Below are 26672 nucleotides of genomic sequence, written 5' to 3'. Positions count from 1 at the left end.
TAGAGATCAGAATTTGAGACTGGATATCAGGACTTGCCTATTTAAGTTCTCAAACTTGCCTCTGTTTCTTAGTTTACCATAACTTAAAATGGCATTTAAGCATTTAGCATTCGATCTTTCTTCTGGAGGTATTTGTGTTCACCATGGAAAATACATGATAAGGCATAAGTCATGGCGAGTGAAGGAACATTGACTGGAGATGGATAAGTCAGTTTTGCTTTTAACCTTATTGTACATGCTTTGAGAGCTAGAACCATTTTATTAATTTACTCCTTCATTAATTCATCTACCTAATAGTCAAGTGCTTTTGATGTGCTAAGCACTGTGCTAGGCACTGGGAAGATAGCCATGAACTAGGCCAGTGTGACTGCCTTCTTGGAGCTTGCAGAGTATTTCTATTTTCATCCTTTAATATGATCTTACATGTGGTTAACTTAAATTGAGACCTTTTTTTTGTTTCCTTTTTCTTTTTGGTAATTTATCTAAAAGTGTTTGTCCTTGCTTATTTTAAATTATATTTTTGTGTTTACATTTTACATATTTCTTTGTTACAAAGAATGGTTAGTGGTTTAACATAAACATTTTGCTTGCATTCTGTTATAGGGGTCTCTAATAAATTCCCTTAAGCCATCTGGGCCTACACCAGCATCCGGTCAGTTATCATCTGGTGACAAAGCTTCAGGTCAGTTTGCATTTTTGTTTTCTTGAAAAGTGAAAGAAGCACTCCACAATAGGGGTTATTGTTCTGGATCACTGAGACAGTTGCCATAGGAAACAGGAGTCACATTTGATGAGATCGGGAGCATTCAGGGTAGTATGACCATAGACAAGAGATCATATTTGAAAGCCGTCAGCTAATGAAGAATTTCTAGAAAATTAGTATGCCCTTCAATGGCTATGTAGACTTCTGAAATTTTTAGGTTAGTTTGAAAATGATAGAGCAATAGGAGAAAAACCTCCCTTTAAATTATTTTCCTAAAATGGAGCAATAGTATTATCTTTTTCTTCCTTGCTGGATGATCACAGTTGAGAGGAATGGATCAGAATGCTAAACGCTATTTCTTCCACTAAAAGGAATTAAAAATTCTGTTGGTCCACAGTGACAGTTCAAAAGCCTATAAGGTAGAGAAAGTGAAACAGATTTGTAAGATCTCAGAGTATATAATGAGTCGATATTAAGAGATTTTATGGCTTCACGTAACTTCTCCTACACTCACTCAAGCATAATTATTCTTAATTTAGTTTTCACAGTAACCATGAGTGTTTTGACCAGACACTTTGTCCAAGTGTCATTGCCCAAACCAACTTTATGCAGAATGTGGGTCTTCCTCAGTGTTCCCTTTTGTTGGCTCCTTTATTATAGCCTACCTAATTTGGCGTGTATTACTTCCTGCTGCAAGGGTCTTGTGCTGTCTGCAATACTGAATTTTTACAACACTGTTGATTCTGGCGTTTGTTTCAATCATGCTCTTAAGTGGGCCTTCAAGCAAATTCTGTTAGAAATTGAACTTCATACATTAGCAGCCTGCGTCTCATAATCTTAATCATACAGTCATTCTGACTTTCTCTGTAATCCCAAACTTTCTGATTGGATACTGGATTTATCTTTAGTAGCTATTCCTTGCAGAAGGAAGCCATTATTGCATAAGCCAGAGTTGTATTCTAGAATTCGGAGTGATATGGAACCACAGTTGGTATCATGTACGCCTCACATGAGAAGGAGGTATCTAGCACTTCTCGACCGGGGCCTAAAGCTTTATGTTAAAAGGAAAATTTTATAGTAGAACTGTCAAAGACTTGAGTATTTTACAAAAAGGTTTTGAAAGATCATATACTCTTTTTTCAAGGACTTCATTGGAGAGGTTTTTGTCACTCTTGGAGTTAGAATCAAAGAAACCTAAGGAACTTTGCTTTATGCATGTCTGGGCAAGTAGTGTGACTTGCAAGAAATTTCCGAGATTCACCATTCATTGCTGATCATGAAATCCTCTCTTTCGTTACGAGGTGTTCACTTCTGTTTTCACTTGCCAGGTAATCAAGGTTTAGAAAAGAACTTTTTTCTTTTGGTAGGAAAACTTCTCTGAAAGGTGCTGCTTAAGAGTTTGCAAAAAGTTTCTTTTTGAAAAAGAGCATTTCTAAAACCTCTAGAGAATAGTTCTCTTATTAGTAATGGAAATACCTTCATTGTTTTTCTGATTGTAAAACTATTACATGCCCAGAAAAAGTCTATGGTGTAGAGATATATAATGTAGAATGTGAAAGCTGCCCTATAGATTCTGTATTCCAGAGATCATGATTTCATGTATATCTCTTGAGGTTACTTCATTGTTTTTTAAAGAAAAATATCCTATATACTGCATATCCTATATATATTGATTTTGTAACTTATTTCCCCTTCTCTGCCCCCTCTTACAATAAATGTCTTGGTCTCTGCAGGTCTGATACAGATCCACCTTACTCATTTTAAGAGCTGTCTACAACCTCATTGTGTAGTTACACCCTGTTAAACTTAACTAGTACTCTGCTGATGATTTAGATTGTGACTTTTCATCCTGTACATTTTACATTGTATACCAGTAGTTTTAAAAATATTTGTACTGCCATCTACTCTGTGTTTGTTTATTTTAGAAGGTTGTTTTTTTTTTTTTTTTTCCTTGTTGTTGTTTGGTTTAGTTTCGTTTGATTTGGGCTTTTTAAATAGTTTTCCTCTTCCCTTTCCCCCTTTTGAAGTGGAGCAAGGCCAGGCGTGGTGGCTCATGTCTGTAATCCTAGCACTTTGGGAGGCCAAGGCAGGTGGATCACCTGAAGTCAGGAATTCGAGACCAGCCTGGCCAACGTGATGAAACCCTGTCTCTACTAAAAAAAAAATACAAAAATTAGCCGGGCATGGTGGTGCATGCCTATAGTTCCAGCTGCTTGGGAGGCTGAGGCAGGAGAATCGCTTGAACCTGGGAGGCAGAGATTGCAGTGAGTCAAGATTGCGCCACTGCACTCCAGCCTGGGCGACAGAGCGAGACTCTGTCTCTAAATAAATAAATAAATAAATAAAGTAGAGCAGTAGGGAAAAGATTGAAGATTGTACCCAAACTATAAGTAAGTAGTTAGAGTGAAATCGAACATGGGGAGAATGATGGATTGCACTTTTAACCTTCTTGCATGTCTCCATATTATAGCAATCATGTTTTACATCTGTAATTTTAAAAAAAGAACACGATTATTTGTTAAATGCCAACAAAATCTATGGAAAATGCAGAAATGTACATAGAAGTAAACAGCCTTAAAGTCACTACTCAGAAATATTTAGCTTATGAACCTATTTCTCTTTTGGATTTTCGTCCTTCAGCATAGATTAATTTCAAATAATTATAAAGCTACATTATATATAGTTTTATTTACTTTTGTGGGGAGGGGGCTTAGCCTCACATTATAAGCATTTTCCCATACCATTGAAATATATAAGAGTATACTTTTAAAACTGTACATTTAAACTATACTAGAATTATTTTGATATATTTTCTATAAAGGAGAAGATGGCACACCTTAGACTGGAATTAACATTGACAGAGCCACGGAGCAATTTCAGAGACCTCGAACACAAGTGAGGCAACGTGCTCACTCCCCATGGCCACTGATGTGTCACAGAAGGCACATGCGGTGCTAAGCAGCACCTCACAGGCTGAGCTACAGGGAATTATACACTGGAACAGTGTTTCTGTCTTTTTGTAATATTCTTTTTGTTTTTTTTGTTTTTTCATAATTTCAGGGACAGCCAAGATAGAAACAGCTGTGACTTCGACCCCATCTGCTTCTGGGCAGTTCAGCAAGCCTTTCTCATTTTCTCCATCAGGGTCAGTAATGAACTTAAGTTTTATGGCAAATTACTAGCAATTAGCTTCCCCAAATCTTACAATTATAGATACATTTATTTACTTATTAAATGTGTATGAACCCAGAGTTCTTACCATGGCAGTAATACATCTGATGATAGTGGCAGTAGTTTAATGTTCTCATGTAAATCGATTTTCCCTTTGCAATTCAAGTTAATACTTGTTTGTTACATATTTGTGTATCTGTTTTGTTTTTTAGCCTAAGCCTCATTTTCTTTGGGTAATGAGTCTGCTAAATTCTGTAGTTCATCTAGTTTGTCACACTGAGATGTTTCCATTCTGACACCATTTTGGGGGCTAGATGTGACATTCAAATTGACTTTGCTGGACAAACATGGTGGCTCATGCCTATAATCCTAGTGCTTTGGGAGGCCAAGGTGGGAGGGATTGCTTGAGGCCAGGAGTTGGAGACTGACCTGGGCAACATAGTGAGACCTCATCTCTACAAAAAATTGAAAAATTAACCAGGTGCGTTGGTTCACTTCTATAGTCCCATCCACTTGGGAGGCTGAGGTGGGAGGATCCCTTGAGCCCGGGAGTTCGAGGTTACAGTGAGCTATGATCACACCATTGTACTCCAGCCTGGGCAACAGAGTGAAACCCCATCTCCAAAAAAAAAAAAAAAAAAAAAAAAAGGCTTACTGCATCGAGAGTACAGTATACTAAACTTAGAGAATGTAATGAAAGATAATAGGCATTTGAAATTTGAGGTTTTATATAGATGTGGAGGAATCTGTTTCCGTTTCTTTAAAAAATAATAATAATAATGATGGCTGTACTTGTAAAGTTGAGTTGTTTTTAAAAATGAAAGAATCTTCTATACCTTATCTCAAGATGAGCCTTTGTTAAGGTGCCTGTTCTCTGTGCCCTGAGCACTCATGTTGAAACCTGTGTGAGCTGCTGAAGCATTCTCTTCCCTGCAGTGATGGGGTTAGACTCTGTGGAACTGAGATCAAAATGTGTCAAAAGGATTTTTTGCCATTGAAGCATTGTGCATTCAGTTCCTTAGAAAAGCCTCTTAAGTTCTTCAGTTTATGCTTTTGTAACTAGGAGCATATTAACCAGTCTCTTTTTCCTGATTTTAATATATTTTTTGAGTGTCCTTCAGCCTAAGGAGAAAAGAGGGTATTAGAATATTATTTGAGGGGGAAAGTAATACATATATTTTTTCTTTATTATAAATCATTATGTTTTATGCTTCCCAAAGGTAATTTGCAGCAAATTTTAAAGAGTAGGTCAATGCCAAGAATTATTGCATCCTTTACAGATGGCTAATAATCAGTCTTCTGTGAAATGATATTCTTCTTTTCTTTTTTTTTTTTTTTTTTTTTTTTGATTTTCAGGCAGAGTATCACTCCGTCACCCTGGTTGGAGCGCAGTGGTGAGATCTCAGCTCACTGCAATCTTCACCTCCCGGGTTCAAGTGATTCTCTTGCCCTAGCCTCCCAAGTAGCTGGGATCACAGGTGTGCACCACCACACCCAGCTAATTTTTGTATTTTAGTAGAGATGGGGTTTTTTCATGTTGCCCAGGCTGGTCTTGAACTCCTGGCCTTGAACTCCTGGCCTCAAGTGATCCACCCGCCTTAGCCTCCCAAAGTGCTGGGATTGTAAGCATGAGCCACCGCACCTGGCCCTCTTCCCATTTTTAAAATAACCCAGAAAAGGTGGGGTCATTGAATCAATGGCTTGACACTATTAGATAAAATTTTTTCACTAAGAAAGGTTGTGTTTTTTTTTTTATTTTTAATATGATGGGCAAAGGTGTCTAAGTTATTACATTATTTAGTATATTTGATGTGCTTGGTTCGTTATATTTTAAAGCTAGTTTGAAATCTGCAATTTGAACTTTGCGTGTGTGTGTGTGTGTGTGTGACAGAGCAAGATTCTGTCTCAAAAAAAAAAAAAGGTGCAGTGGTACAGTCATGGCTCACTACAACCTCCGCCTCCAGGACTGAAGTGATCCTCCTGCCTTAGCCCCCCGAATAACTGGGACTACAGGTGCGCGCCACCACACCTGGCTGATTTTTGTTTTTTAATTTTTCGGTTTTGGTTTTTGGGGGTTTTTGTTGTTTTTGTTTGTTTGGTTTTTGGGTTTTTGTTTTTGTTTTGTAGAAACAGGGTTCCACCATGTTGCCTAGGCTGGTCTCAAACTCCTGGGCTCAAAGGATTAACCTGCCTCAGCCTCTCAAAATGCTGGGATGTGAGCCACCATGCCTGGCCTGAGTTTTTATCACAGTGAATAATCTGTTCTGATTCACACTCGCGTGGGATTTTCTTCCTTAGCTATGGTGTCTTCACTTACAGTGTAAAGAAAACATACAAAAGGAGAGAGGAGATGGTGAAAGGAGTCACAAAGTTTTTGAACTAGATTTTCCTGGCCGTAAAACTCAGTTCTGTCAAAATGACTGAGTTAGGGCTTCTATTTCATTGTATCCATTGTTTTCCCTAGCAGTGTGGGGCTCTCTGACATGCTTGTTGGTCTTGGAGGGGTTCTGAGAGGCTCTCCCTAGTCTTAAGTGCTTCTGTCTTACCAGACCTTCCTTCTGTCCCCTCACTTAACAGACCATCTGCTCCGGCCACCATTCCCACATGCACATTTGTCATGTGTCTCTACTGCTGCAGCTTTGCTCATCTTGCAAGAAGTCCCCACTCAAACTTCTGCTACAGAAAGCCCAGCCATCCCCCAATGGGCTCTCAACTGCTATCCCCGTCGTATCTCACACACAAACTGCTTCTCTGCTTAGAGATCATAGAGTGGCCTTACTGCTTCTGAGATAGGTGCTTTGACTCTGTTGTCATTTATCTTCTAGATTGTAAATTCCTGAGGGCGGTTTGTATGAATGAATGATAAAATGGAATATTAAGAGGGCAATATTGTGCCTTGGTTTGTTCCTTTTTAATTTCTCTTTTTCCACTTGTTAGGACTGGCTTTAATTTTGGGATAATCACACCAACACCGTCTTCTAATTTCACTGCTGCACAAGGTACAGACTCTGTGTTCAGTAGCATTACTCATGTGTTTTCTCTAAATAAGTACAGGTTATTTTTGCCCACATGTTAGTATTTGACTTGTTCCTGAGTCTTACTTACAGTATCTGCAATAAGCTCAGTGTTGATAATGTGCATTAGAAATATGCTTAATTTAAGAAACTGATGTGAAGGATTTCTATTTTTATAATTAAGGACAAGGAAAGGATTTGCTTCTAGAAAATCAGGGCTGTGCTTTAACATTTAAATGTTAACATGTGAATTAAAATTTCTCCATTTTTTGTCTGTAATTTAAAATTTCTTCAATTTATAGGGTGATTCTGTAGGGCAAGATAGACATGGTAATAGATAGACTGTAGAAATGAAAGACCAAACTCGTTTTTTTCCTTGATAACATACCAGCAAACACACTCATCCCATGCATGTTGTTAAAAATCCATCAATAGACTGGGCGCGGTGGCTCACGCCTATAATCCCAGCACTTTGGGAGGCCGAGGCAGGCGGATCACCTGAGGTCAGGAGTTCAAGACCAGCCTGACCAACATGGAGAAACCCCGTGTCTACTAAAAATACAAAATTAGCCAGCCGTGGTGGCGCATACTTGTAATCCCAGCTACTCAGGAGGCTGAGGCAGGAGAATTGCTTGAACCTGGGAGGCAAGGTTGCAGTGAGCCAAGATTGTGCCATTGCACTCCAGCCTGGGCAACAAGAGTGAAACTCTGTCCCCCCCCCCCAAAAAATCCATCAATAGCATGTTTTTAACATTTAAAAGAATTTGAAGACCTATAAAGAAACCAGATCTATTTGTTAAGTGCCTTTCAGTTATCCATTTATGATTAAGTCTTTTATTTTATTTATTTATTTTGAGATGGAGTCTCACTGTTGTCATCCAGGCTGGAGTGTAATGGCGCAATTGCAGTTCACTGCAACCCCCACCTGCTGGGTTCCAGCGATTCTCCTGCCTCAGCCTCCCTAGTAGCTGGGATTACAGGCGCCCACCACCACATCCAGCTAATTTTTGTATTTTTAGTAGAGACAGGGTTTCACCATGTTGATCAGGCTGGTCTTGAACTCCTGACCTCGTGATCCACGTGCCTTGGCCTCCCAAAGTGCTGGGATTACAGGTGTGAGCCACCACGCCCGTCCTCGTTACTCTTTTATTTATTAACCACTGTTGTTTGACCAGGCCTTATGGGTGCTTTACCCATATTTCCTGCGATCTTTGTAACAGCACAATGAAGGTAGGTATTGTAATGATCTAGATTTTCCAAATGGGGGAATTGAGGCTCAGAGAGGTAAAGCAACCTTTCCAGATTCACACAACCAGCGAGTGGCAGAGTGCATAGCTCCAGAGCCCATGTCCTTGACCACCAGACCGTACTGCCTCTGTCAAATAGCTGACTTAGTAGAGCACTAATAAGTAGCCATTAATTGTACATAAAAATGATTTTCTGTGGACTGACACTTTATTTGCTCATAAAAATGAAGGAAGAACTTCCATTTTGAATCAAGTCCTGGTCTATCAAGAGGTCCACAGGCCATTGCTGTGCTGAGGATGTTATTAAGGAAAGCACACAGCTAGGGTAAATTAAGGGAAGAGGCTTTTTTATTTCTCTTTGGGATAATATGTTAATTTCACATATTCTAGATATTTTGTATTTGTTGTGATTTAATGGTCATAAAAAATATTTTTTCCTTTTCACCTCAGACGACTCAGAGCTGATGTTTGTGTGGAGAAGCACTCATTCCACCTCCTTAGAGAAAGCTGCTGTGAGAACAAGGCACCCTGACTCTGTAGAGGGAGGAGAGAAACTTTGGCTTAGAAACACAATCAGTGGAAATGTAATGGGTCATCTTTTGCTAAATCCAACCCATTTTCTAATTTCTTTTTCTTGCTAGGGGCAACACCCTCCACTAAAGAGTCAAGCCAGCCGGACGCATTCTCATCTGGTGGGGGAAGCAAACCTTCTTATGAGGCCATTCCTGAAAGCTCACCTCCCTCAGGAATCACATCCGCATCAAACACCACCCCAGGAGAACCTGCCGCATCTAGCAGCAGACCTGTGGCACCTTCTGGAACTGCTCTTTCCACCACCTCTAGTAAGCTGGAAACCCCACCGTCCAAGCTGGGAGAGCTTCTGTTTCCAAGTTCTTTGGCTGGAGAGACTCTGGGAAGTTTTTCAGGACTGCGGGTTGGCCAAGCAGATGATTCTACAAAACCAACCAATAAGGCTTCATCCACAAGCCTAACTAGTACCCAGCCAACCAAGACGTCAGGCGTGCCCTCAGGGTTTAATTTTACTGCCCCCCCGGTGTTAGGGAAGCACACGGAGCCCCCTGTGACCTCCTCTGCAACCACCACCTCAGTAGCACCACCAGCAGCCACCAGCACTTCCTCAACTGGTGTTTTTGGCAGTCTGCCAGTCACTAGTGCAGGATCCTCTGGGGTCATCAGTTTTGGTGGGACATCTCTAAGTGCTGGCAAGACTAGTTTTTCATTTGGAAGCCAACAGACCAATAGCACAGTGCCCCCATCTGCCCCACCACCAACTACAGCTGCCGCTCCCCTTCCAACATCATTCCCCACATTGTCATTTGGTAGCCTCCTGAGTTCAGCAACTACCCCCTCCCTGCCTATGTCCGCTGGCAGAAGCACAGAAGAGGCCACTTCATCCGCTTTGCCTGAGAAGCCAGGTGACAGTGAGGTCTCAGCATCAGCAGCCTCACTTCTAGAGGAGCAACAGTCAGCCCAGCTTCCCCAGGCTCCTCCGCAAACTTCTGACTCTGTTAAAAAAGAACCTGTTCTTGCCCAGCCTGCAGTCAGCAACTCTGGCACTGCAGCATCTAGTACTAGTCTTGTAGCACTTTCTGCAGAGGCTACCCCAGCCACCACCGGGGTCCCTGATGCCAGGACGGAGGCAGTACCACCTGCTTCCTCCTTTTCTGTGCCTGGGCAGACTGCTGTCACAGCAGCTGCTATCTCAAGTGCAGGCCCTGTGGCCGTCGAAACATCAAGTGCCCCCATAGCCTCCAGCACCACGTCCATTGTTGCTCCCGGCCCATCTGCAGAGGCAGCAGCATTTGGTACCGTCACTTCTGGCTCATCAGTCTTTGCTCAGCCTCCTGCTGCCAGTTCTAGCTCAGCTTTCAACCAGCTCACCAACAACACAGCCACTGCCCCCTCTGCCACGCCCGTGTTTGGGCAAGTGGCAGCCAGCACTGCACCAAGTCTGTTTGGGCAGCAGACTGGTAGCACAGCCAGCACGGCAGCTGCCACACCACAGGTCAGCAGCTCAGGGTTTAGCAGCCCGGCTTTTGGTACCACAGCCCCAGGGGTCTTTGGACAGACAACCTTCGGGCAGGCCTCAGTCTTTGGGCAGTCGGCGAGCAGTGCCACAAGTGGCTTTTCCTTCAGTCAGCCTGGGTTCAGTTCCGTGCCTGCCTTCGGTCAGCCTGCTTCCTCCACTCCCACATCCACCAGTGGAAGTGTCTTTGGTGCCGCCTCAAGTACCAGTAGCTCCAGTTCCTTCTCATTTGGACAGTCTTCTCCCAACACAGGAGGGGGGCTGTTTGGCCAAAGCAACGCTCCTGCTTTTGGGCAGAGTCCTGGCTTCGGACAGGGAGGCTCTGTCTTTGGTGGTACCTCAGCTGCCACCACAACAGCAGCAACCTCTGGGTTCAGCTTTTGTCAAGCTTCAGGTAAGAATTTGTGGAAGCTTTTTACTTTGTTTCCCTCTCTGCTATTTGAAACATTAGCAACAGACCCCTATTACTTTTGTGATTAAAGGGGAGACTCAAAACCCAAAAATAATCTGTAGGTTAAAGAAGACAGCTTGGAGCACATGTGGTCTCAGGAACTTGTTTGGCCTAATTGGCTGGATCTGTTACAGCTTAATGCAGCTCCAGTTTTGCTTCTTAGCAAATTGTCCACTCTGCAAGCCACCAGAGTGTGTTTCATGGGGAAAAATCAAGCATCTTTAGTTGAGGTCCTGCCAAGTAATTTAATGAACAATAAATAGGAAATTTCAAATTTGGAAGGCACTGTAGAGATCATTATACCCAAAGCTGTCAAGCCTCAAGGAGACTGCTCTAATGTCAGGATAGTGCCAGTGGAACCAGCAGGAGAGTCCAAGTGTCATCATAGTCCACCGCCCTGCCAGTGTTTTCTGTCTCCTCTGACACCATCTTTCTTACTGTAATGGCAGTCACTGACATTTGATTTGGGTTCTTTTCTATTTTCAGTGTTGTGACTTTTTGTAAAAACTACAGTTTACTGTTTTTGACAGTGAAACCTAATTCTTCACTATTGCATTTTCCATTTTAGCAGCTACTTTTACTTCTAAAAGTTATCAATAAGCAAGGCAGTTTGAAAATCTGTCCTGAGATTTGCTTTCTGAAAGTTATCTTATGAAAGGTAATTCTTCAGCAATAGACTCTAGGAGAAAAGCAAGGATCAATGATTTCATGGTGGGCAAGATTACTAGTAACTGCTAATTCATTATTCAATGATAACTTGAAAATGGTTCATAATTTATTAGAAAGGAAACATTTTCCTTTCTTCAACAAATGTTTGTTACACTCCTCCTAAATTCAGCTATAAGGACACGGTGTTGAAAAGACAGATATGGTTTTGAGACCTACCCGATGCCCTGTGAAGAGGCCAGAGGGCCGCTGAATGATGGGAAATGTGCTGACTTGGTCCAGAAAATGGGCAAGGAGAAGGCCCTATGAGTCTTAGAGGAGAACGTGTAACACAGTCCGTATCACTACCGCACCATTTGCTCTGCAGTCAGAACCTGAGAAGACCTCATGCGCAGGCATGGTCATACTATTTCAACAAATTCAGAACCCAGGAAGGAATCTTCTTTCATTTAGTATCTGTGCGGAAAGGTATCTGAGCTGTCTACTTCAGCCCTAGTTGAGGAATTGAGTCTTGTCCAAGCTCACCTACCCAATCAGTGACAGAAATGAGAATAGAGGCTGGGCATGGCGACTGACGCCTGTAATCCCAGCACTTCGGGAGGCCGAGGCAGGGGAATCACTTGAGGTCAGGAGTTTGAGACCAGCCTGGCCAACATGGTAAAACCCCATCTCTACTAAAAACACAAACATTGCCGGGCTTGGTGGCTCACGCCTGTAATCCTAACACTTTGGGAGGCTGAGGCAGGTGGATCACCTGAGGTCAGGAGTTTGAGACCAGCCTGACCAACATGGAGACACCCCATCTCTACTAAAAACACAAAATTAGCTGGGCGTGGTGGCAGGCGCATGTAGTCCCAGCTACTTGGGAGGCTGAGGCAGGAGAATCGCTTGAACCTGGGAGGCGGAGGTTGCAGTGAGCCGAGATCGTGCCACTGCACTCCAGCCTGGGCAATAGAGCGAGACTCCATCTCCATTAAAAAAAGAAAAGAAACGAGAGTAGAACTCCTGCCTTCTCACTCCTTGTCTGGAGCTCTTTTGTTGTATAGTTCTGCCTCATCTTCCCAGACCCTGTTCAGCTCAGCACTTCAACCATGTTATGCCATCTGGAAGAAAGATAAACTACCCTGAAAAGAATGTGGTATCTGAGATTCAGAAGAAACCGAGGAGTAGAAATATTCATAATATTAAGTCATTAGAAAGAATTTCTGGTCACTGAAAGTGAGGATAAACTACTCTTAAGCCCCCATCCACGTGGGGTTTGGTAGGAGAGGATTCATTCCCCAGGGCTTTAGAACTTACACTATTTTAAAATGTTAGCAATGAAAAATGGTCTTTAAAGTATTTGCTCAGACTTTTCTCCATACTAGATGAGGAAACATTTTATTCATAAGTTGATTTATTATGGGCTATCTTAGCACACCTGAATGTCATTTAAAAAGAAACAAACTGAGGCCGGGTGCGGTGGCCCACACCTGTAATCCCAGCACTTTGGGAGGCCAAGGTGGGTGGATCATGAGGTCAAGAGATCAAGACCATCCTGGCCAACATGGAGAAACCCCGTCTGTACTGAAAATACAAAAATTAGCTGGGCGTTGGGAGGCGGAGCTTGCAGTAAGCCGAGATCGCGCCACTGCACTCCAGCCTGGGCGACAGAGCAAGACGCCGTCTCAAAAAAAAAAAAAAATTAGCTGGGCATGGTGGCACACACTTGTAGTCCCAGCTACTCAGGAGGCTGAGGCAGGAGAATCGCTTGAACCCGGGAGGCAGAGGTTGCAGTGAGCCAAGATCCCACCATTGCACTCCAGCCTGGTGACAGAGCGAGACTCTGCCTCAAAAAAAAAAAAAAAAAAAAAAAAAACTTTAATGTTGTAAAAGACTCATCCAATACAAATTGAATTTTTGTTTTCTTTGTATTTTACAGGTTTTGGGTCTAGTAATACTGGTTCTGTGTTTGGTCAAGCAGCCAGTACTGGTGGAATAGTCTTTGGCCAGGTAAATATGCATTTGTCTTCATTCACGTCAACATGTATCAAACCCATTCAGTTTTCTTCACTGTAATGTAATCAGTTCATGTTGTATATCTAAATCCAGCAAATATAGCCATGTGTGGTTCTTAAGCTGTACTCCCTTCAGCTGCCTTGGAGGTGCAGAAGTCTCAGCCTCTGATTAAAGAGGATCACTAGAATTTTGATCCTCCTTCCACAGTCTTCTGAGAAAGTATTTTGAAAGCACATTGCCTGATTCCTTTTTTCTTTAGATACAGGATCTTGCTTTGTGGCCCAGGCTGTAGTACAGTGGCACAATCACAGCTCACTCTAGCCATAAACTCCTGGGCTCAAGCAATCCTCCTGCCTCAGCCTCCCCAGTAGTTTGGATTATAGGCATGCACCATAACACTCAGCTAATTTTTTATTTTGTAGAGACACAGTCTCGCTATGTTGTCCAGGCTGGTCTCAAACTCCTGGCCTCAAACGATCCTCCACGCCTGACCACATTGCATGATTTCTATCAGTCCCCTGCCTGTTAGGCCAAGGGTTGACAAACTTCAGTCTGTGGGCTAAATACACCGTTTGGCTTTTTTGGGGTTTGTTGTTGTTTAACTTCTTAATCTAAGAATGGTGTTTGTGTGTGTGTGTCTATATGTATACATATATGTGTGTACACACACACACACACATATATATATTTTTGTTTGTTTGTTTGTTTGTTTTTGTTTCTGGAGGCAGAGTCTAACTCTGTTGCCCAGGCTGGAGGACAATGGCGCAATCTTGGCTCACTGCAACCTCCGCCTCCCAGGCTCAAGTCATCCTCCCACCTCAGTTTCCCAAGTAGCTGGGACTATAGGCTTGTGCCACCACACCCAGCTATTTTTTTTTTTTCTTTTTGTATTTTTGGTTGAGACGGGGTTTTGCCACGTTGCCCAGGCTGTTCTGGTCTCTTAACTCCTGAGCTCAGGGTGATCCGCCTGCCTTGGCCTCTCAAAGTGCTGGGATTACAGGCGTGAGCCACTGTGCCTGGCCAGTTTTTATATTTTTAAGTGGTTGTTTAAAAAGAAAAAAGAGGAAGAAGATTTGGCAACATATATGTCCCCTCTGCTAAGCTATATGTAGCCCAGAGACTCCTTTTGGTGAACTGAGCTGTTTGATTTTATGTAGCTAGCAGTTATCTATGTGCCAGGCATAATTTTAAGTCTTTTATTTATTTATATTTATTTATTTACTTTTTTTTTTTTTTGAGACCGAGTGTCGCTCTTTTGCCCAGGCCGGACTGCAGTGGTGCTATCTTGGCTTACTGCAAGCTCTGCCTCCCAGGTTCATGCCATTCTCCTGCCTCAGCCTCCCGAGTAGCTGGGACTACAGGTGCCCACCACCGCACCCAGCTAATTTTTTGTATTTTTAGTAGAGACGGGGTTTCGCTGTGTTAGCCAGGATGGTCTTGATCTCCTGACCTCGTGATCCGCCCACCTCAGCCTCCCAAAGTGCTGGGATTACAGGCGTGAGCCACTGTGCCCAGCCAATTTTAAGTCTTTTATACAAATTAACTCATGTAAGCATCACAGCACCTCCATAAGATAGGTGGGATTATTATCGCCATTTAAGAGATGAGGACACCGAAGGCCCAGAGAGGTTAAATTGACTGTTACATCAGACACCAGCTGCATTTAGATCATTTAGATCATAGTAACCTCCTAAGGAGCCCTTATGAAGAAAGATACCCTAATTTATCAGAAAGGATTGTGACTTTCTGAAGGTAGAATTTGTATTAGTCCGGCAGTTAATAAAGTGGTAGGCATAATATATGTTTCTTATACATCTTCAGGAAGAAATTTTCTTTATCATCTCTGTTTTCCTTTGAAGATAGGCTCTGTCCTAGTCAGTGATCTTTCTTAAGAGAGAAGTGAAACTTCTGATTTCCAGTTTCTGGTAAGGACTAAGTCATTCAAGGGAACCAAGTTCCCTACTGTAAACTACTAAAAAATGCTAGATAAAACATAAAAACCCTGTTTTTAAAAGCACCAATAAACTAACAAGGTATTTTACCAAGCCAAAAGGAAAATGGAGACCTCGAGAAGTGGAGCCCAGAAGCCAGTTGTGCCCTGACAGCATTTACTAATCTGAGAAAATGTGAATTTTCTATTTAATAACCCCAAAGGTAAAGGGACAAAAATCACCAACTAAGATATGCACAAAGTGGGGAGTCTAAAAGAGACCCTTCAGCTGGGACTCCATGTTGACAGGTCTCAGCCCCTGACTAGACTGATATGGTTCCAGAGTGATGCTGCCTCCAGGTGTCTGGCAGAGGCAGCGCAGGCCCACCCTGAAGGAAAGGAACTTTACTTAGCCTTCGAATTACTCTTACAAGTAATTTCTGTCCCTCAATGAGACACACAAGGAAACCAGGAACTATGAGCAAGAGCCAGAATAAGCGTCAGAAATCACCTTTGCACAGACTACCTAAACTGTAAATCAGCTGGGGCTTACAGAGTTTAGAAGAAATCAAAGACAAACTTGAAAATACCAGTAAGGAATATAAAATCTTAAGAAGTGTCATAGCAAATTTGAAGAAGAACCAAATAGAATTTCTAGGAAAATGTAATGATTAAACTCAGGTGTAAACTCAGTGGCTGTATTTGGAGCAGATTAGACCCACTGAAAGGAGCAGTGGTGCTGTAGAACAGAATGTGGTAGTCAGCGTTTCCAGCTTTGAGGGCTATCGATAGCCTCTGTCAGAAGCACTTAACGCTGCCATTGTAGTGCAGAAGCAGCCGTAGACAATATGTAAACGAATGCGCATGATTGTGTTCAGTAAAGCTTTGTTTACAAAAACAGGCAGTGAGCTGGATTTGGCCCCTGAGCTGTAGTTTGCTGACCTAACTAGAAGGTAGGTTAAGGTGAGTTATCTGGAATGCATCACAGAGAGCGAAATGAAAGATACAAAAGAGAAAAAATCCTGTAGGAGAAAATCCAACACACATTTAATCAGAGTCCCAGAAGGAGAAGAGAGAAAGACAGAACCTTCCAAAACTAATCGATAATAGTAATCCACAGATTCAGAAGCCCAACAAGTGCCAAACAAGAATGCATAAAAGGAAACTGATTCTAAGACCTGTCCTAGTGATACTGAAGAACACCAAAGATGAAATATTAAAAGCAACTAGAGAAAAAAGACAGATTATCTTCTAGGGTGCCATAGGCAGACTGACAGCAGACTTTTCAGTCTTTTCAGACTTTTCAGACTTTTCATGACCATGAAAGCCAGAACTGGCCACCTAGCATTTCTAAATCCAGCAAAAAAATATCTAAAGAATGAAGAGAAATCAAGACTTTTTTTCAGATAAGCAAATACTGAAATAATTTATGTCTAGCAGACCTGACTCCAGTCTGGGCGACAGAGCAAGACTCCATCTCAAAAACCAAAAGAAATTCTAAGAGATACTGTTTGGAAAGAAGGAAAATTTGACCTCACTAAAATTATGGCCCTCTTAATTTTAGGGTAAAACAAGCCATTAAATAGGAAAATTGTAGCCTAAGTAACCAACAGTGTAATTGTATTCAGAATATGTAAAGCTTTCCTATAGTTCAAAAAGAAAGACAGCTATACCCAAATTAAATTAAAAGGCTGACAGTACCAAGTATTGGTGAGGAAGAAGAGCAACTGGGAACTCATATATTGCTAGTGAGAGTGTAAATTCATATTAACCACTTTGGAAAACCATTTGGCAGTATCAAAACTAATATACAAAATCCCTCTTGGCCCAGCAAATCTACCCTGAATATGTAACCAACAGAAATGAGTGCCTTTGTTCACCAAAAGATATTGATAAGAATGTTCACAGCAGAATATTCTTAATAGCTAAACACAGGAAACAGCCCAAATGCTTATGAGCTAAAGAATGCATAAATAAATTGTAGTATATTCATACAGCCAAATACTACAGAGAAATAAAATGTACTGCTCCTATAGCTGGCCTAGGTTTGTTTTTTTGTTGTTGTTTTGTTTTTGAGACGGAGCCTTACTCTGTTGCCCAGGCTGGAGTGCGGTGGCATGGTCTTGGCTCACTGCAACCTCTGCCTGCTGGATTCAACCTCAGCCTCCCGAGTAGCTAGGATTATAGGTGCCCACCACCACGCCCAGCTAATTTTTGTATTTTTAGTAGAGACAGGGTTTCGCCATGTTGGCCAGGCTGGCCTTGAACTCCTGACCTCAGGTGATCTGCCCACCTCGACTTCCCAAAGTGCTGGGATTACAGGCATGAGCCACCATGCCCAGCCTAAATTTGTTCTTTAAAGAAATTCGTGCACGTATGTATCAGGATACAAGTGTATTCATAGCAACATTGTTATAATAGCTTACAACTAGAAGCAGCCCAAATGTTTGTCAGCATTCATATGGGTAGGTAAATTTACATTATTCCACATAGAATTTTTCTTCTTTTTTCTTTTTTTTTTTTTTTTTTTTTTTTTTGAGACAGGGTTTTACTCCTGTCGTCAAGGCTGGAGTACAGTGATGCGATCTCCACTCACTGCAACCTTTGCCTCCCAGGCTCAAGTGATTCTCCTGCCTTAGCTACCCAAGTAGCTGAGACTACAGGTGCACACACTGTGCCTGGCTAATTTTTTGTATTTTTTTGTAGAGACGGGGTTTCACATGTTGCCCAGGCTGGTCTTGAACTCCTGGGCTTAAGCAATCTGCCTGCCTCGGCCTCCCAAAGTGCTGAGATTAGAGACATGAGCCACTGTGCCCAGCCCTCTTTTCTTTTTTTTGAGACAGGATCTCGCTCTGTCACCCAGGGTGGAGTGCAGTGGCACAGTCACAGGTAACTGCAGCCTTGATCTCCTGGGCTCAAGCAGCCCTCCTGTCAGTTCTCCAGAATAGCTAGGTCCACAGGCGCACCACCACGCCCAACTAATTTTTTCAATTTTTTGTAGAGATGGGGTCTCACCATATTGTCTAGGCTGGTCTGTAACTCCTGGCCCAAGTGATCCTCCCACCTGGACCTCCCAAAGTGCTGATGAGATTACAGGCATGAGACACCATACCTGGTCTCATAGTAGAATATTATCCAGCTATGAAAAGGAGCAGATTTCAGCTCCATGTATAACTAACAAGCACAATGTTGAGCCAAAGAAATAGAAAACATCACTGTGATAAACTCCATATTGTTACTTCCCCTTCCACTCCGTATTCTTCCACCACGGAAATTATGTATGCAATTGGAAGGGCCAAAGATTGAAATCAAGGTTTTTTCTATGATGGCAGGGGCCTTATTGTTTTTATTGATTGCTGTATCTCCAATGCTTAGGACTGTGTCTGGCACATGATAGGCATTGTGGAAATGAATGAACTTTCAGGTAGCAGAAGTATCCTCAGAAAACTCTAAAGATGCTAGGCAGATTCTGGCTAGGATGTAAAAGAATATAGAAAACCTTCACTGCCATAATAACACCAAGAAAAATCCAGATGATGTAGAAATCACACTTACTCTGGCAGTATTGGAATTATTTACTGCTGTATAACAAATTGCCTCAAAACCTAGTAGCCTGCAACAGCTACTTATTTATTATAGTCTTGGATTCTGTAGGTCATAACTTCAGATGGACTTAGTAGGGATGGCTTGTCTTCACAGTATCTGTGATCTCAGCTGGAAGAAGGGAAGACTGGAGGCAGGAGTCATCTGAAGGCTCACTCTGATGTCAGTGGTTGGCTTGGCTGTTGGCTCAGACCTTAGCTGGAGCTGTTAGCTGAACACCTACATTTGGCCTATGTAGCCTGGGCTTCCTCACAACGTGGTGGCTAGGTTCCAAGGAGGAACATTCCAAGAAAGAGGAAGAGCCATGCTGAAGCTGTATAACCTTTTATGACCTATCCTCAGAAGTCACAGAATATCACTTAGGCTGCATCCTCTTCATCAAGGCACTCACAAAGTCCCATCCAGGTTCAAGAGGAGATACAGAGGCCACCTCTTGCTCTAGAAGAGCATATGTGACTAGAAGTATTGCTGTGATCATCTTTGGAAAATATCTGTCATAATGGGACCATTGAAGAGTGGCAGAAAGCCTTGTTGAACTGGTTTCCAGAGGGTGGAGCCCATCATAGGTGTGAGCACTGTGGCACAGCAGCTGCTAGGGGCAGATGCCAGGTCTGGGTTTGAGCAGGTAGTAGAGAGGCCTTGCCAAAGACTGAGAAAATGTACTGGCTGGAGAAGGAGCTGTTGGCAGTGATGGGGGCAAGCAAAATAAATGACCAGTAATTACATGAAAAGGTGATCAAGTAGCATTAAACTAATGAGGGAAATGAAAATCAAAACCCCTATTAGATAAGATACCACTTCACACCCCCTAGGATGGCTATCATTTAAAAAGTAAAAAATAAAAATAACCAGTGTTAGCAATGATACAAAGAAATTAGAACCCTCATACATTGCTGATAGGAATGCAAAATTGTGCAGCTACTATAGTTTGGTGGTTTCTCAAAAAGCTAAATATAGTACTTCTACCACATGACCCAGCAATTCTGTTCTGGGGTAGAATACCCAAAGGAATTGAAAAAAAGGGATTCGAACAAATACTTGTACATCAATGTTCATTGCAGCATTATTCACAGTAGCCAAAAGGTGGAAACAACCCAAGTGTCAAACAGCAGATGAATGGATAAACAAAATGTGGTATATACATTCCATGGGATATTTTTCAGCCATAAAAAGGAGTGAAGTTCTTGGCCGGGTGCAGTGGCTCACGCCTGTAATCCCAGCACTTTCGGAGGCTGAGGCGGGCGGATCACGAGGTCAGGAGATCGAGGCCATCCTGGCTAACACAGTGAAACCCTGTCTCTATTAAAAATACAAAAAATTAGCCGGGCGTGGTGGCGGGTGCCTGTAGTCCCAGCTACTTGGGAGGCTGAGGCAGGAGAATGGCATGAACCCAGGAGGCAGAGCTTGCAGTGAGCCGAGATCGCGCCACTGCACTCCAGCCTGGGCGACAGAGCGAGACTCTGTCTCAGAACAAAACAAAACAAAAACGAAAGGAATGAAGTTCTCGGCTGGGCACGGTGGCTCACACCTTTAATCCCAGCATTTTGGGAGGCTGAGGCAGGCATATCATGAGTCAAGAGATGGAGACCATCCTGGCCAACATGGTGACACACCATCTCTACTAAAAACAAAAATTAGCTGGGCATGGTGAAGCACGCCGGTAGTCCCAGCTACTTGGGAGGCTGAGGCAGGAGAATCGCTTGAACCCAGGAGGCGGAGGTTGCAGTGAGCCGAGATCACGCCACTGCACTCCAGCCTGGGCGACAGAGTGAGACTCCATCTCAAAAAAATAAATAATAAAAAGGAATAAAATTCTCATTCATGCTACATATAGATAAACTTTGAAAACCATATGCTAAGGCTGGGTGCAGTGGCACACACACCTGTGATCCCAGCACTTTGGGAGGCTGGGATGGGCAGATTGCTTGAGCTCAGGAGTTTGAGACTAGCCTGGGCAACATGGCAAAACTCCATCTCTACAAAAAAAAAAGACCCACAAGTTGGCTGGGCGTGGCAGTGCATGCCTGTAGTCCCAACTACTAAGGAGGCTGAGGTGGGAGGATCACTTGAGCTCGGGAGGTCAAGGCTGCTGCAGTGAGCTGTGTTCCTATCACTGCACTCCTGCCTGGGTGACAAAGTGAGAACCCTGTCTCAGTCAGTCAAATTTATTTATTTATTTAGAGACGGAGTCTTGCTCTGTCACCCACGCTGGAGTGCAGTGGCGCAGTCTCAGCTCACTGCAACCTCCGCCTCCCAGGTTCAATCAATTCTTCCACCTCAGCCTCTCAAGTAGTAGCTGGGACTACAGGTGTTCACTGTCACACCTGGCTAATTTTTGTATTTTTAGTAGAGTTGGAGTTTCACCATGTTGGCCAGGCTGGTCTCGAACTCCTCACCTTAGGTGATCCACCTGCCTCGGCCTCCCAAAGTGCTGGGATTACAGGCGTGAGCCACTACACCTGGCCTCAGTCAGATATAAAAATTAAAAACTCAGATTGGGATCTGAAAGACTTGTAAGTGCAACAATAATTTATTCAGCATACATATCCTCCAGCTCTCCCCCGCTAATCCTCCCCAACTTTGCAAAGAAAAAGGAACTAAAGCAGCACTAAAAAGTAGAAAGAACTCACAGGGTCTTACATTCTCCTGTTTTCTGGAACTCTTGTTTGAAAGGTGATACTTCCTCTTGCCTCCCACCTCAGATACTTACAGACCAATAACCTAAAACCTAAGTGGAGACTGTTGGGCTAACCAGAGGTGAGCTCAGTCTTCTTAAATCTGTGACTCTGTTCCAGATCAACCCTTAGTGAAATCTGAATAATAATTTCTCACTTTAATCAGACGAAATGGGAGCTCTCACTCTCTAGGAAAAGCATTAATGTTCTTCAGTCACCACTGTTCTTCCATAATACAAACATACAGAGCAACCAAAAAAGAGAGTGACACCCACAATTAAATTTTTAAAATCAGCAAAAACCAACCTATAGATGATTCAGATATTGGAACTGGAGACAGACTTTAACTGTCATGTTCATAGGGCTTATGGGAAAATAATTGAAACAGTGGTTGAATAAGGAATCTCAGCAGAGAAATGGAAGCTTAAAAAAACAAATGGAAAGGCCGGGCGCAGTGGCTCACGCCTGTAATGCCAGCACTTTGGGAGGCCAAGGCGGGCGGATCACGAGGTCAGGAGTTCAAGACCAGCCTGGCCAACATAGTGAAACCCCATCTCTACTAAAAATACTAAAATTAGCTGGCATGGTGGCACGCCCCTGTAGTCCCAGCTACTCGGGAGGTTGAGGCAGGAGAACCACTTGAACCCAGGAGGCAGAGGTTGTGGTGAGCCGAGATCACACCACTGCACTCCAGCCTGGGAAACAGAGTGAGACTCCATCTCAAAAAAAAAAAAAAAACGGAAGTCGTTATCTGTATTTGAAGTTTAAATCTAGTACGTGAAATAAAAAAACAAAATAGGCTTAACAGCAGAGTGAATACTACAAAAGAACAGTGAACTCGAAGACATATCAATAGAAATTATCTAAAATGAAGGTCAGAGAGATGGAAAAAAATGGATAGAGCATTTCTGCGATCTATGCAACAATATCAGGCAGTCCAACATATGTGTAATCAGAGTCCTAGAAGGGTAGGAGACAGAATAGGTAGGATAAATTCACAAAAGAAGTGCAAAACTTATACAATGAATACTATAAAACATTGTTGAAATTAATGACAACCTAAATAAATGAAAATACATCCCATATTCATGGATCAGAAGACTCAACATTTTGTTAAGATGGAATACTTAGCTAGTAAATTGTAGAACCAGTACTGAAACCAAGGTCTGTTCAAATTAATTTAATCATTCATATAGGAATTCATGGTGAGTAGGACAGGCAAAGGTGGCTGTGTTCATGGAGCCTCCATTAGATGGAGGGAGTCATTCTTTAATAAAATGGTATAATTTCAGATAGTGTTAAGTACTATGAAATAAAGCATGATGTGATAATTGGGGAAGATGGTTTAGGTTAGATGGTCAGGAAATGCCTCTCTGAAAAAGTCTCATAAATGTCTCTTTTTCTTTTACATTTTGTTTTCTTGAATTAGGACCAAATAAAGGCCACACATTGAGATTGCTTGCTATGTCTCTTAAGTCTCTTTATGTATAGGTTCCTCTTTCATATCTCGCTTTTGAATTTTTCCTGGTAATTCAGTTGTTGAACAAAGCTGGTCATTTGTCCTGTGGCGTTTCCCATGATCTGGTTTCTGACTGCACGGCTTCCAAGTGAACGCCATCTGTTGCGGGAAGTCAGGGACCCCAAATGGAGGGACCTGCTGAAGCCGTGACAGAAGAACATAAATTGTGAAGATTTCATGGACATTTATTAGTTCCCCAAATTAATACTTTTGTAATTTCTTACGCCTGTCTTTACTACAATCTCTGAACATAAATCATGAAAATGTCATGGACGTTTATCACTTCCCTGATCAGTACTCTTGTGATTTCCTATGCCTGTCTTTACTTTAATCTCTTAATCCCATCATCTTCATAAGCTGAGGATGTATGTTGCCTCAGGACCCTGTGATGATTGCATTATCTGCACAAATTGTGGAGCATGTGTGTTTGAACAATATGAAATCTGGGCATCCAAAAGGAACAGGATGGCTGCGATTTTCATGGAACAAGGGAGATAACCATTGGGCCTGACTGCCTGAGAGGCTGGACAGAACAGAGTCATATTTCTCTTCTTACAAAACCGAATAGGAGAAATAACACTGAATTCTTTTTCTCAGCAAGGAACAGCCCTGAGAAAGAGAATGCATTCCTAGGGAGAGGTCTCTAAAATGGCCACTTTAGGAGTGTCTGTCTTATACGGTTGTAGATGAGGGATGAAATAAGCCCCAGTCTCCTGTGGCACCCCAGGCCTCTTAGGATTGGGAAATTCCTGCCTAGTAAATTTTAGTCAGACCGATTGTCTGCTCTCAAACCCTGTCTCCTGATAAGATGTTATCAATGATAATGCATGCCCAGTGGGACATGAAACTTCATCAGGAATTCTGATTTCACCCTGGTCCTGTGATCTCGCTCTGCCCCATTTGCCTTGTGATATTTTATTGCCCTTGAAGCATGTGATCTCTGTGACCCACACCCTATTCATACAACCCTCCCCTTTTGAAATCCATAATAACTTACTGGTTTTGTGGCTCTGGGGGCATCACGGAACCTGCCAACATGTGATGTCTCCCCTGGACACCCAGCTTTAAAATTTCTCTCTTTTGTATTCTTTCCCTTTATTTCTCAGACTGGCCGACACTTAGGGAAAATAGAACGTATGTTGAAATATTGGGGGCTGGTTCCCTGATAGCCATCCTCGGCCCTCTGTTACTTCCTCTGCAGTGGTGGTTGGGTCTAGAGGCTTGAGGAGAGTCAAGTTAATTGTTTTTGGCAATATTGTAAGTCTGGATCTTAAACACTTACTCCTTACACTGTATTAAGGCATTATTGTTAAAATTTTCGGATATAATGGTCATGTAGTGATGGTTTTTTTTATAGATTTATACAGGAAAATTAGTGGATGAAATGATATGTCTGAGATTTGCTCCACTGTAATAAAGGATGAGAAGTACTTGGGGGTAAAGACAAAATCTGACAGGCCATGAGTTGAGCATTGTTGAATCTGGCTGATGGGTGTCTGGAGGGTTCATTATACTCTTCTGTCTGCTTTTTGTAGTTTTTAGATTTTCCATAATTTTGTAGTTTTTAGATTTTCCATAATTTTATGTTTTAAAGCCTGTTATTTATCTTAATTAAAATGAATGGAATTCTCTCTCACACATTTATGAGGATGCAATAACTATCAATTCATGTTGACTTCAGTAAAGTATGTTAGTGATCTACTTCATTTTCATGGGAAGCCATTATTTATCAAATCACTTTTTTTTTTTTTTTTTTTTTTTTTTTTGACGGCGTTTCGCTCTTGTTGCCCAGACTGAAGTTCAATGGCACTATACTGGCTCACTGCAACCTCTGCCTCCCGGGTTCAAGCGATTCTCCTGCCTCAGCCTCCCAGGTAGCTGGGATTATAGGAATGCACCACCACGCCCAGCTACTTTTGTATTTTTAGTAGAGACAGGGTTTCTCCATGTTGGTCAGGCTGGTCTTGAGCTCCCGACCTCAGGTGATCCACCTGCCTCGGCCTCCCAAAGTGCTGGCATTATGGGCATGAGCCGCTGCACCCAGCCTGTCAAATCACATTTTAAAAATTAAGCTGAACCATTTGAGGTTTCTGAGCTTTTTCAGGCAAAATGCTCATATACTGGCAATTTTCTGTGTTTCAGCCTGATGCATGGACATCAGCTAAGTAGTTGAATACCTTCCACATGCATGCATTCATTGTTAGGTTTTCTACCTTTCCATGGCAGTTTACTAGTTATCAGGGCCAATGCTGTTAGGACTGAATTGGATTCCTAGTTTTTAAAAGCTGTGACTCACCATTAAATGGGTGTAGTGAATTGGTGCTGTTGTTGTTGTTGTTGTTGTTGTTGTTGTTGTTGTTAAGAAACTTAAAGGGGAAAAAAAAAGAGACTAGGAAGTACATTAAGTATGTTGCCCTAAGACAGAAATTAGCTTGTTGTATTTGAGGCACAGAAGATATGTGTGACTGTCCTGAGAGAGGGGGAGGATGATAAAAGATGATGTCAGAGCGGTGGAAAAGGGACAGATCATGTAGGGCCTTCTAGAATTGGTAGACAGGAGTGAAATGATGTGACTGCCATTGCAAGTAGTGCTCCAGCTGCTGTGTGGACATAGCCTGTAGTGGGAGCAAAAGACCAGCTAAGTTGTTGCATAGTCTGGGCAAAAGGTTGGGGTTAGGTGGCTCAGACCAGAGTAGAAAGGAGGGGATACCCTAGGGGGTGGGGGGCATTTCAGAAGTGGCCCACTGGAGGTTTGACGAGTAGAGATTAAATGATTACTTAGAAGATACTTAGGAATGTGCCTAGCACATACAGAGTGCTTGATTTTTGGTTCATTGTGGTTAAAACACTGAACAGCAACCATTTTTTGAGCATATAAGTCTGTTTCAGGCTCTGTTCTAAAGTGTGTTACATTTCTTGGCTCATGTAATTCACTCACCACTGTGTTGAGGTGGGTAGTTTATTACCACCATTTTACAGGAGGGGATCGATAGCACCACTCTGCTCTTGCAAGTTTCTATGCACAGTGGCCCCTTTCTCAAGTCCATCTTATTCTGCATTCTCAGCCACGGAGAGATGACACTTAACTAAGGTGAATGGCCCCTCAAATGTAGCCCAGTTGTTCTTTAAGAACGAGCTTCCAGAGAAGTTAAGTGTCTGGGACCTGACACAGCCTCGAGTCAGCATTTGCCCCTGTGCTAGCAGCATCCTCTGAGCACGAGATTTGCAAACTTGGACAGAATTCAGCTTTGGTCATCATTTCAACAATGAAGCTAATTTAAGCTTACTTCTGCAGCACTGGGAAAGTCATTATGAAATAAAAGTGCACAAATTGAGAGAAAGACAGTGAAAATCACTTATCATCCATTGCTAATGAGTTCAGCCAAACGCTGGAGGAATCAGAATAAGTGGTGTCCGTAATAGCTTGTAAATGTTTTCGAACTTTTTATTTGGTGGATCTCTTGTGGGGTTGGTTTTCCTGACCCTGGCATTGTGTCAAACAGACACTGCGGGCAGTGTAGCAGATAAACATTAAAAGTTCCCACCTACCATAAATCATGTTTTCAGAGAACTGTGAACATGGAATAGCTTGAGAACTTCTCATAGGTAGGAAGTCCCTGTCCAGAGTCTAGCTTCTTTTGTGGTGGT

The 26672-nt window shown here is 42.4% G+C and overlaps 1 protein-coding gene across 8 annotated transcripts in view; it reads left to right on the top strand.

The window, feature by feature from the left end:
• The window catches only part of NUP214 (nucleoporin 214), a 109883-nt gene that overhangs the window by 63581 nt on the left and 19630 nt on the right, over positions 1-26672 (top strand). For 7 of the 8 annotated variants that reach the window (XM_008975944.5, XM_003822384.6, XM_055117570.2 and 4 more), the window contains exons 26-30: positions 604-682; positions 3764-3848; positions 6812-6873; positions 8777-10576; positions 13221-13291. In XM_008975944.5, the coding sequence (XP_008974192.2) occupies positions 604-682; positions 3764-3848; positions 6812-6873; positions 8777-10576; positions 13221-13291 (2097 nt within the window). Of the gene's footprint in view, positions 1-603; positions 683-1712; positions 2032-3763; positions 3849-6811; positions 6874-8776; positions 10577-13220; positions 13292-26672 lie in introns of those variants that run through there. The other variant, XM_055117571.1, reaches the window with a different exon arrangement.

This window comes from Pan paniscus, chromosome 11 (genome assembly GCF_029289425.2).
Source record: "Pan paniscus chromosome 11, NHGRI_mPanPan1-v2.0_pri, whole genome shotgun sequence".
Classification (NCBI taxonomy): domain Eukaryota; kingdom Metazoa; phylum Chordata; class Mammalia; order Primates; family Hominidae; genus Pan; species Pan paniscus.
The sequence above is the reverse complement of the archived record's forward strand: the minus strand, read 5'-3'. Positions and strand labels throughout refer to the sequence as shown.